Source organism: Taeniopygia guttata, chromosome 1, assembly GCF_048771995.1.
Source record: "Taeniopygia guttata chromosome 1, bTaeGut7.mat, whole genome shotgun sequence".
NCBI classification, from domain to species: Eukaryota; Metazoa; Chordata; class Aves; order Passeriformes; family Estrildidae; genus Taeniopygia; species Taeniopygia guttata.
This window is the reverse complement of record NC_133024.1, coordinates 40814354-40825908: the sequence shown is the minus strand read 5'-3', so window position 1 is coordinate 40825908 and position 11555 is coordinate 40814354. Positions and strand designations below refer to the sequence as shown.

Here is an 11555-nt window from a genome sequence, read left to right as displayed (position 1 = left end):
AGTGCACCTGTCCAAGCCATGAACAGACAGCTTCTCCAGGAGAATGCTGTGGGAAATGGTTCAAAGGCTTTTCTGAAGTCCACGCATACAACATCCAGAGCCTTTCCCTCATCCACAGGCAGGTCAGATCACCTGGTCATAAAAGAAGAACATGTTGTTCAAGCAAGAACTGCCTTTCCTAATCCCATGCGTCCCAGACTTCTGGCTTCAAAAGTATCCTGAGTCCGCTTCAAATGCCTGGACACCTACTTGGCATTTTATATTCCAGTGCTGCTGCTCTAACAAATATATACCTAGCAACAAAGAGCACAGAAGTAGCTAGAAAGTGCAGAGTAAATCCATGTTAATAAATTTTAAAACAGTCTAGGCTCACCTATGGAGGCATCTTAAATCTTTAAAACAAAGGAAACCCCAGAAACTGTAATGGGATCTTGGGAATAGGAAAGTAATCCAAAAAACCATCTTAGTCTCAGTTTAAAGACAATAGCTCAAGCAAGTAGCACAGTTTGTGCTGTGTATCAGTGGAACGTGGCACTCCATCGTATTAGGCACCCACTAGGGGTTAATCCTTGCTATGAGTAAACTCCTTGCTCTATAATGTACCAGTTCGTGTCTCAATAGCCACACACACACATCTCTCTTTGTGACTGTGACAGAATTCATACACACTAAGGTGCAAAGCATGGATTGTGCATTAAACGTGAAGGTAGACGTCAGCGTAGAGAAATCTGTCCTGCAGCCAACCTCCCTTTGGTCCCAGCTTAAAAGCAAAACGTGCTCTCTCACAGGGAGCAGAGACTGGCAACACTACTTCTCTTACCCCAGCTCTTTGGTTTTGCATTGTGTGCAAAGGGCCTTCAAGTCCCCAAAAGCTGACTACTCAAGTCTGGTTTATTGAGAGACAGCACAATGGAATAACATGTGTGTTCATATTCTTTCATTATTCATTCTGGTTTTCTGATTGAAATGATTCTATGTCACACCTAAAACCCTAAATATTTAAAAATAAGCAACAACCATGCAGACTTTGTAACTGGGATGACACTTCTAGTGTTTTTTTTTTTTTCCTTGTGAAGCCTAGAACAGATATAATGCTCATGAGAAACTGAGTTGTCTTTAGGCAGGAAATTAGTGTTTATGTACAGAATATCTATATATAGACACACACAAATACATGCAACAATACTCTATGCCTGTATATATGTATAATGATCCAAGACTCTTCCCCCCCCACCCCCCCATTCATGATCATTCAATGTACTTCTACACCTAAAGGTCACTCTGGCTTCCCAGAAGCAGCTCAACAAGAAAGCTCAATCTAAAAAATAACTAAAAACTTAAGGACTTAGGCACAGAAGTGTTCAGTGAAGAAAGAACTGGTGCACGTTAATGTGCCAGTGGCAACTGTGCAAGCTCTCCTACCAAACAGAAAGGAATTGAAGCTAACTGGTGAGCAGCACAGGAGGGCTAACTTGAGTCAGTTCACCTGCTGAGTGTTCACATGCCAGTGAAAACCATCATTTGGTATGCATGGATATACGACCTTCCTGTAATGCATTTGTGTGTTTAAACTTGCAGAAGCAGATGCATACCTTACACTACATTGCAAAGATTATATTCATATGTGGTGATGTCACTGAGTGAGAAGCCCCAGAATAGCACAGCTTGAGAATGAATTACTAGGAAGCACTTAATGCTTAACCCTCAAAGCATTTTGCAAACATTAACATTTCAGAGCTCCCAGGACACAAGTAAAACCATGCACACAGCTTTCCTGGGAAATGGTAAAATGCCTCACTCAAAGACTCAGCAGGAAGTCAGATGTGCCATTATAAGGTGGGAACTTGGCAACGTGTACCCAGGTAGATTATACCTGATTGCATTTAAAAAAAACCCTTCTTTATCCTGTTCCAGATGTTGCCAGTGCAATCACTTCAATAACTTGGTCATGTTAGATGTTAGTGACATTGAAAATAAAATGCAAGTGAATATGAAGTGCCAAGACCACCAGATGTCTGAGCCTTTTCCAAAAAAGTGAGACATTTCCAAAAGGAGCTAAGAAACATGGTCCTCATGCTGCAGCAGTACAGGTCTGCTTTCTTCCTATTTTCGTGAACATCACCAGGCTCCATTACTTTCTTTTCAAGGTGATGATAAAGCAAAATTGCAAAATTGATGATACAGCACGTATTACAAGAGCAAACTTCACCAGCAGAGATGACAATTGTGAGGAACCTGAGCCTTATGGCAGTCATGGATCTCCATGTAAAACCAGCTTGTTTTCCAAACCATGGCTAGTATATGGATGAGAGGAACTTGGATGCAGATACTACTGTTTGAGTGACAGATTTTCTAGCATTCTTGCCACTAAGCTGCAAAGAGAAATTTCTATTTCTCAGTGATTTATTGGTGCTTATGAGAGTCATATTAATTAGAAAAATCTATATCCACAGAAAGATTACCAGATCCTGATAGGCTGTTCACTGGAACAAAGACCTATAAAAGGAGAGTCATGTTTTAAGTGAAATGCAAACATTTGAAAAATAAAGGAAGTCACAGTTTTACACACTGGCAAATACAAATCTAAACCCCATTGCTTTACAGCAGTTGCTTGAATCACCTGTAGGCAGGAATGAAGGGGGTGGCAGGTAAAGGCTGCATTGATAGGAGGCCTTTAACCAGCCCAGCAGTTGTCACCTTCTGAAGCAGTGACACTTTTCTCAACCACAACCTGAATCTCACCTGTATGGAAAGAGCCAAGTTGCCCCACAGGCTTAGCTTTTGCCAGCAACTTCTTGGACTACATTGATAACCACATTCAGGCTAAACCCCACTGGCCTAACCAGAAGGTACCTCACTGTTACTGCCATTTACTGTGAGGTGTCACCACCTAAGTCACACAATTTATTAGCACTGTGGAATTGGGATTTTGTCATACACAAATATAACCAGTTACCTCATTTTGACTGTAGACTTTGACAGCCCAGGGTTGCAGCTGAACTTCTCAGAGGCCTCTGGGTCACACTTCAACAATGGATGATGGGTATGAAAGGGTTACATTGCTAGGCAAAGTCTGAAAATGGCCTCTTGTCAGTCAAGAGAGCTGAGACAATTGTATTGCGTATCTAACAATGAAACTATGAAGGAAAGACTAAATTACTCTGTCAGCTTAAAAGAAACCCATAATGGCTAACATCAGGTTAAGCGCTGGGTAGGAGTACTCCAACAGGAGGACTGTTGTCCCTGCTCCTGATAGGACAGCTGGCTGCAGAAATCAAAACAATGACACAGCCAAACTTTTCCAGTCTCAAACAAGAACAGGAATCCACCATGGGTCAAAAAAATTATGCTTGCTCATAACCATCCTGTACCAGCAGTTGGGCAGCAGCACATTTGGAGTCAAGACTGTAATTCTGTGTTACATTACAGACTTCAAACACGATGGCAGTGCCATTTCAAATGGAGGAAATCTGCTTTCCTCTGGGGACAAACCTAGTATTACAGTCCAGTCTTTAGGTGTTAGGAAAGCAAAACTCACAGATGGTAAATACAATAAATAATTTAAAACAGGAGGAGAAAGAGCATTTCAGGTGAGATTGAATGTGGCATTTTTATGGACCTCTAGTTCGCTGTTTGCAGGTCATTGAAAAGAAAGCCTCTTGGGCTGCTCCTGACCCATCCCCTTAAAAAACAAATGGAACAACCCCCTTCCCCCCAGTCACATTTGCTAATAGACAGAAAAATCCCATAAAACTACTTTGCCTCTCATATGTTAAGCTGAGCCAATTTAATATAGAAAACTCTTATAATCAGTGACCAACTGCATTCCCACATAGAGAAAATAAAACCAGTCTGTGACAGCCTAGATCTGTGGCATTCACTGTTACAACCTCTGTATTAAAGACAGAGAAGTATGTCTGATAAAGTAAAAACAGTGAGTCTTCCACAAAATCCATTAGGCAGTTCTGTCAGATGTGTCAGTACTTATATGTTTCTCACTCAACAGGTTCCCTCTGTGCCTAGAGAAAACACATTGGCTCTTTTATTTAAGAGGCATTCAGTACTGGATATGGTAGTTGGTACAAAGCTCTACCCTCTGTTCTAAAGACAATTTGATTCTTCAGTTAAGAGTTGGATTCACATTGACATTTCATGTCAACCAAGATCTCTCCATCCTGTATCAACATCTTCCTATTTTGATGACACCTAAGTTTAGAGGGTGCAGATAATGCCTGTTAGCAATAAGTAGTGGTGACAACAAAGGTCAAGAAGCACACCGTTACTCTTCAGGAGGAATATATAAACCCTGGATGCTGATAGTGTAAATAAAATCAGTGGCCCTGGTTTATCTCTGAATGAACGTCCAAAACAGGAGGTGCTACACAGATCATAGCCTGCATAGCCTGATCTCAAATAATTATTCTGTTGATGACCAAAGATGAAAAATGCTTTCTTTGGCTGATAACTGGCACTTTCCTCCTTGGAAGCATATTATTTCTGGCTTATTGAAATGAATACTTTTTATTTTTAACTAAGTGTTGAAAATATTTCAAAGAAAATTGTGAAGTGAGCCTGTAATACCTGGACCAAATATCCTGTTTTGCAGTAATACAGTCTATTTAGGGCTGCCTCAGAAGGTCACTCATACTTCAACTACTGCAGTATGTCACCACCTTATAAATGAGAGTGATACCAGCAAACAAAATTGGTACCTTATCATTCCCTGGCACTGGCTGCCTACTCCCAGGTGGAAGCTGTGATGTTACATTTAAATTTAAAGGATCTGGGTGACTAAAGCTGGCTATGAACTCAGAAGTACAGGACAAACTGGTTAATCCATCAAGGGCTGTACCCTTAACTAAGAAAACACACAAATGTGCTGAATTCCACAGGGTTGGGGCATTTGGTACTGAACAGTAACAACTCTGGAACTGCTAAAATGTGAACAGTGTATGACTTTGGCCTTTCCAAACTGCACTACATTAAAAAAAAAAATCTTTCGGACTGTTATACAGAAGGTCAAAATTAATGAAACCTGTCAAGATACTTTAAACTAAAATCTTCGGGCACTTACAAGGTATGTCATTACATATTTCACAATTCATAAGTCAAAACTTAGAAATGGAAATAGTGTGTCTTTATTGATAGTCTGCCACAAATTAATGCATAAACTTAAGAGTTAGCAAAAAATGTATCTGCCATCCGAACATGGCAAGCATTATCTGCAAAAAGTGGATGCTTTCTTCTAGTAGATACCCAGATGTTCTGTTACCAGGTCTCACTATAGTGCCATTTGCAATTAAAGTATTGTTTTACACAAGCTGCATGATGCTCACCAGAGTCACTGTCTCTTCATTCCTGCAAGCACACAGACAAGCACACATCTTATTAATGTTAAGCCTTTACTGAAGTCAGTGGAACTCACTTGTCTCTCAGGTAAGCTTGCACACCATATTTGCAGAACTGGAGTTTACAACTACAAAAGCAATGACAAGTGGGACAAGAACAGACTCACTACAATAGGCATTCCAACAATTCAATGCATCTATCTTACTGAAGGAAGTCATATCTTTACATACTATTGAATGTTAAAAACAAACAAAGATGTTTAAGCACAAAGTATATATTTATACCAAATAAAACAACTGAAAAAGTATTACATAAAGAAAAATAATGTAACAGAATGTACTTAAGTACCTAGCTTACAGTCATGCTCATATCTAAAAATAACATTGTTAAGTAATATATATAATTTTGGACATAATTCTCTAACATACAACATGATTCTGTGATTCTAAATGTGGAGAGTACTTTTTCCATGATACAGAACACAAATTATTTTATACAGGCACACCTGCTAATTTGTATAAAAAACATGCTTGTAAGTGAAAAGATCACTGTAGTACTAATTTACCACGTAGTGTTAATCACGTTGAAATTGTCTCTTCTCCTTTTGCATTGGTGAGCGCCAACACTGAATGGTACAATATTTGATCCATATGGTTCACTGACACTGCAACCTGTTCCCAAGCAGCAGCCCTACCCGGGTGTTAACAGTACAGTTCTGTACAGCCCCATCTGTCTGCATATAGTGTATTTAAAACTAACAGCTATTACAATTATTACAATGATTTCTGTTTCAATATATACATCAGTATAAAATACTACCCAAAACACTTTTGCATTTCAAACAATTTTAACCACTTCATCAAACAATGCATTTGCAGAATAATAAAAAAAAATCCGAATTAATATTGATTGCCAACAGTACAGCATCTCTATGGTATGTTTCCTAATAAGTAAGAGAACGGAAATGTCTTAATTAAAATAAGTATCACAAAACATAATTAATGTTAGAGCTGTTCAAGGATTCCCAGTTTGTCAGCATCTACCCTAAGCCATGCTACCCAAATACAGTATAAGCCATTTAGTGTTTCTACAATGAGAATAAAACATTCAAATATTAAAGCTGTGACAAACACACAAAAGCAAGGAAAGAGAATTTGTTCTGTACTCATTTCTGTTGTAGCGAGGTACAGCATGTCAGGAGTTTGCACTCAGTGCATATCTGGTTGTGTGGATGGACTGAGGAATGAGATGCTGCAGAGGGACCTGGGGGTCCTGGTCTGTGGCAAGTTGAACATGAGCCAGCAGTGCCCTGGCAGCCAGGAGGGCCAACCCTGTCCTGGGGGGCATCAGGCACAGCATGGCCAGCCAGGCAAGGGAGGGGATTGTCCTGCTCTGCTCTGCTCTGGGATGGCCTCACCTCCAGTGCTGGGGGCAGTTCTGGGTGCCACAATGTGAGAGGGATGTTGAACTACTTGAGAGTGTCCGAAGGAGGGCAACGAAGGTGGTGAAGGGCCTTGAGGGGAAGCCACTCCTCATGGCTGAGGTCACTTGGTCTGTTCAGCCTGGAGGAGATGAGGGGAGAGCTCATTGCAGTCTGCAGCTTCTTTGTGAGAGGAAGAGGAGGGACAGGCAAGATCTCTTCACTCTCAAGACCAGTGACAGAACCCAAGGGAATGGCCTGAAGCCAGGGGAGGTTTAGGCTGGATATCAGGAAAAGGTTCTTCACCCAGAGGGTGGTTGGGCACTGAACAGGCTCCCCAGGGAAGTGAGCCAGCCTGACAGAGGTCATGGAGCATATGAATAGCACTCTCAGGCGCATGGTGTGAAGCTTGGGGTGTCCTGTGTAGGGCCAGGAGTTGGACTTGATGATCCTGACGGGTCCCTTCCAACTCAGCTTATTCTGTGATTCTCTATGTGCTGTGATACCTGGATACAACTGTGGAAGACAGCTGAAATAGAATGAACTCTGAATTTCCTTGCTGTTGTGGTTTTATGTCAGATTGTTCAAGTTAGCAAAATTTAGTGTCTGTTTCTTTTCCTGAAGAGAGGGAGAGAGGAATTTAAAATGGAGTTGCAAAAATGCTACTAAAATCCCTATCTTGGACACAATAACAATGCTTTAGGAGCTACTGTGTCATTGCACAATATAAGTGGCCTATTAATTGCTGAATTATTGGTGTAGCAGAATATATATCACTGTGAATGTGTTTTAAAAATTATTATTTTAAAACTTGCCTGTATCCCATAACAAACCATAAAATTTTGTGTTTTTCAAACACTAATACATTTATGTAAAGTAGTAAATGTACATTTGTATTGGCAAATTTAAAATCTCTGCCTCTGCTGCTTCAGTTTTTAAAATAGGGTTTGGTTAAGAGTTTTCATTCTTTACAACATCCTAAACCAGAATTATTTCTGAAGCATAAAAGAAATCCAAATGGCAATAATAATAATAATGGGGTTTTTTGTTTGTTTTGCTGATTTGTTCTTAGCTTAAAAAATAATCAGTGTCTTGAAAAAAAAAAAGCAAAACAGTAAACCCCAAAAAATCTCTTCTCAGGAGAAGTTCCTGCTAACTGAGAGATTTTTCCCAAAACTAAGTTTCACGCTTACAGTATTTTAGTCATGTTATACACCCTTGAAAATAAAGGCTCACTGTTGAGAATGGTGACAGGCCCTTAATTATAAAGGTGTTAACTGGTGACACTATTTTTCATCAGAAAAAAATGCGAAAGCCCCACAAAAATTCATAGCTTATATTGAAAGTTTGATTCACGCTCATTTTGTTCATTTAAAAATACTCTTTGGAAACTTGTGTCAACTCCTGCAGACAACTTAGTGATACATCTTTTCCTGTTAAAATAAAAATTATTCGTATTCACCTCTACCCCACGCTAAACTCTACTACTAATATACACTTCATTACCTGCTCATGTCACCATCTAACACATATCTTTACATTCTTCTACATATAGTGTCCAGGGCTTATTTTTCACCAAACAGAACTTGATAACTATTATACTTAGAAGTTTTTTGGTGTTCTAGCCTTTTCATTGCAACACACAGTGATATTAATAGTTCAGAATTTTAGTCCGTGTTAACTTAAAATAAACTTTTCATAATTTTTTTTCATTAAGGATTTTAAAATCTGAACTCACTTAGAATCAAAACTGAAAACCAGAAGAGAGATTAGATGTAATTTTAAAATGGTTCTGCTACTTTAAGATGCATTTAAAATTTGTACACATGACAAAGGACTATAACTTTTACATTACTGTAATCAGATTCTAATTCAAAGTCTCACAAATACACATGAAAAATAAGCCACTGGTCATGAAATCTAATGATTACATTCAAAGCTAGCCTTTAAAAAAATAAAAGAGTTACAGGCAAAACATATTGGTTTATGTACTCACTAGCTTATCAGGCTACAATAGGCATGGTTTAAGTATAAAAAAAAAGCAGACAATTTAGATTTAAATAAGACTGTGTGAAATCAGAAAAAACCCTTAGATTTCACTTAAAAAAAAACCCAGAACACCTATAATTACTTCCCATTCTACAGCTACAGTTAAATGAACTAACAAAAATAATCGAAGTATTTTTGACAAATGGAAGTTAGGCTAGAGTATGTGGCAAAAATCAAAGTTCATATATGTTTCTATGTAAAATGACTCATGATTTACTATAACATAAAATACGAACAAGAGCACTTTGTGGCTAATGCAAGAGCTATTAGTAGGAACACTTAATGCCAGTCTTCAGCCCTCCCTTACGTCGTATCTCCAAATCAGTATTGACTTCTTTTGACCAGATACATCATTTTTGGCTCGTCACCCCAGTATGTCATGTTTTACCACTTGCCACAGGCAGAAAGAGACAACTAGCTGAGCAAACTACAAGCAGTGACATGCAGAAATTAACTCTCAAATCTGAGTACTTAGATAAAATGATACGCAAGCGCACACTAGGACAAAAGGAATGGCATTCGTCATCCAAAATAGGCTCATCATCCCTCCCCACCCCCCTCCAACAGTAGTTGCAACAGCAATAGAAAAAGATCAAGAAGATGTCTGTTCTTCAGAGTCAACTGTGGAAAAAAGTCAGCAATATATAACAGCAGCGATGGACAAGGAAGAGCAAACCCAAACAATCTTGTTGAGTATTTGTTCATTTACTTTTTCTGAACACAAGCCAAAACATTGGCATGTTCTGAACTTCAGATACAGATGTCCTAATCTCCTTAGATCCTTCACAGATTTAGAATTCAGTCTCCCTGAGGCCCCTATAACCAAGTAAGAAAACTCTCTTTATCTAGCTTGGTGGCTGCCAAGACAGATTCCATGTCATTAAGGATGTCAGAGCTCAAAGCCTCTTGCAGACTTGGCATCAGTTCTTCTCCTTCTATATTCATCCCATCTCCTTCCAGTGTCCCAAGGTCCACATTTGTCCCTGGAATGGCTTCAAGGTAGTCTGGGAAACGGTTCTGATGGGATGGTATGTTACTTTGGCCGATACTGTCCCCTAGTTATAACACAAAGATGGATATTAAGTATAGTAGAAGTACCAAACCTGCAATTTATCAGGACAACTGGTTAAAGGATAATCATGTACCTCTTGCATCATACAAGTAGTGTGACTCACAGAAATCCATCACAAATCCCAAAGATAATTTGGCTGCATGCAGATGTACAAAGAACAACCCTTTGTTTCCAACTTTCACCTACTGACCCAAATCTTATAGATCTTTGATGTCATTTAGCATAGCTTAATTTTTACACTTGAAGGAAAAAGACAATACTGAGTCAAATATAATTTTGGAGTAGTATTAACAACACTGGATGAGGTACTTGAGGTATTATGCTTAGCTCAGAACAACATTACTTCAAAAAGCAAACACATTTAAATTCCTTATAAAAACAGGAGTGATACTACTTACGAGCAATTTCCCCATCCTCTCAATATAGTTGATTACAAATTTTTTCACAAATCTAACCATAATGTTTTTATCAGAAAAATAGGGTAAATAGGAAAAGGTAGAAAACAATGCAAAAAGCATCAGAGCTTTTCAGAATCGCTTGTTTTCTTTGCAAATGGATACAAGTGTATTTGGAAAACATGCATTAAAAATGTACACAAACCAGACCTGTATCCATCTCATCAACACTGTTCAGGAAGTCATCTGGGGTTCTGGGTACACTGTAACTGCTCATGCTAAGTCCACTATCTGTGCTTTCATCTCTGGAGTGATATGTTCCACTGTAACAGAAGATAAGGAGTTAAAAAATTGAGGGTAGAGCACTGAAAAATACATAATAGATGCTTGTTTTGAACTAATTTATGGGCTTTGAAAACATTGCTACCATGAGAAATCCCCATTCTAATAAAAAAATGAAGCATTTGTCTGCATGAGACACCTGGGTTTTATTTTATGTAGACCTTTTCCAATTAAAACCATATTATTTATACGGTGCACCTATTTTTTTTTTTTATCCATAAGGATAAAAAAAATAAGGCTTAAAAAATATACTTCTAGCTAATGTTCCCATGTTTAATCAACCACTGAAGTGTATTTTTAGGTCACTGCTGTTATAAATAGTTGGGACTCCTTTAACAACTCTTCAGTTCCTTCCCACTGCTGCATTACTACTTGTTCAGTCACACATGTCAAGGCAAGAGAGCACCCAAATATAAATCAAACACTGGTACAGGAGCCATCCTATAAACAAACCCTGCTCACAATGATCTTGCTGACAGAATAGTTAACCAAACTGATGGCATGGCGCCTTACATGCCTTCACTTTCTGACTGTCATCTCCTGCCAGCGCAGCAAGCAAGACCAAGAGAGTCACAGTGGAAAATGTGGGAAGGGGAGGGCAAGTAGGCCACTGTGTTGAGATTATATAGCTTGGTTTTGGTAGCAGGGGTCTGCAGGGATCACTATGCTGTGTGACACAGCAGGAAGAGCTGATCCCATGTCAGATAGATGCTTCCAGCTGTCTCCAAAGTGGTCCAGCTGCCCAAAGCTGAGCCCATCAGTGACAATGGTGGTACCTTTGTCATAACATAATTAAGAAGAGGGGGAAAATGCTGAACAGCAAGGTGGGAGAGAGGAACAGCCTGCAGACCCCAAGGTCAGTGCAGAAGGAGGAGCAGGAGGTGGTCCAGGCACCAGAGCAGATATTCCCCTGCAGCCCATGGCGCAC

At 39.2% G+C, this 11555-nt stretch overlaps 1 protein-coding gene across 8 annotated transcripts in view; it reads right to left on the bottom strand.

Annotated features, from left to right (window-relative positions):
- Positions 1-5115: 5115 nt before the first annotated feature.
- Positions 5116-11555, bottom strand: part of YAP1 (Yes1 associated transcriptional regulator) — an 88266-nt gene continuing 81826 nt past the window's right edge. For all 8 annotated transcript variants that reach the window (XM_072927443.1, XM_072927453.1, XM_072927450.1 and 5 more), the window contains 2 exons: positions 10496-10608; positions 5116-9873 (listed from right to left, as the gene is read on the bottom strand). In XM_072927443.1, the coding sequence (XP_072783544.1) occupies positions 9635-9873; positions 10496-10608 (352 nt within the window). In that variant the 3' untranslated portion in view covers positions 5116-9634. The remainder of the gene's footprint in view (positions 9874-10495; positions 10609-11555) is intronic.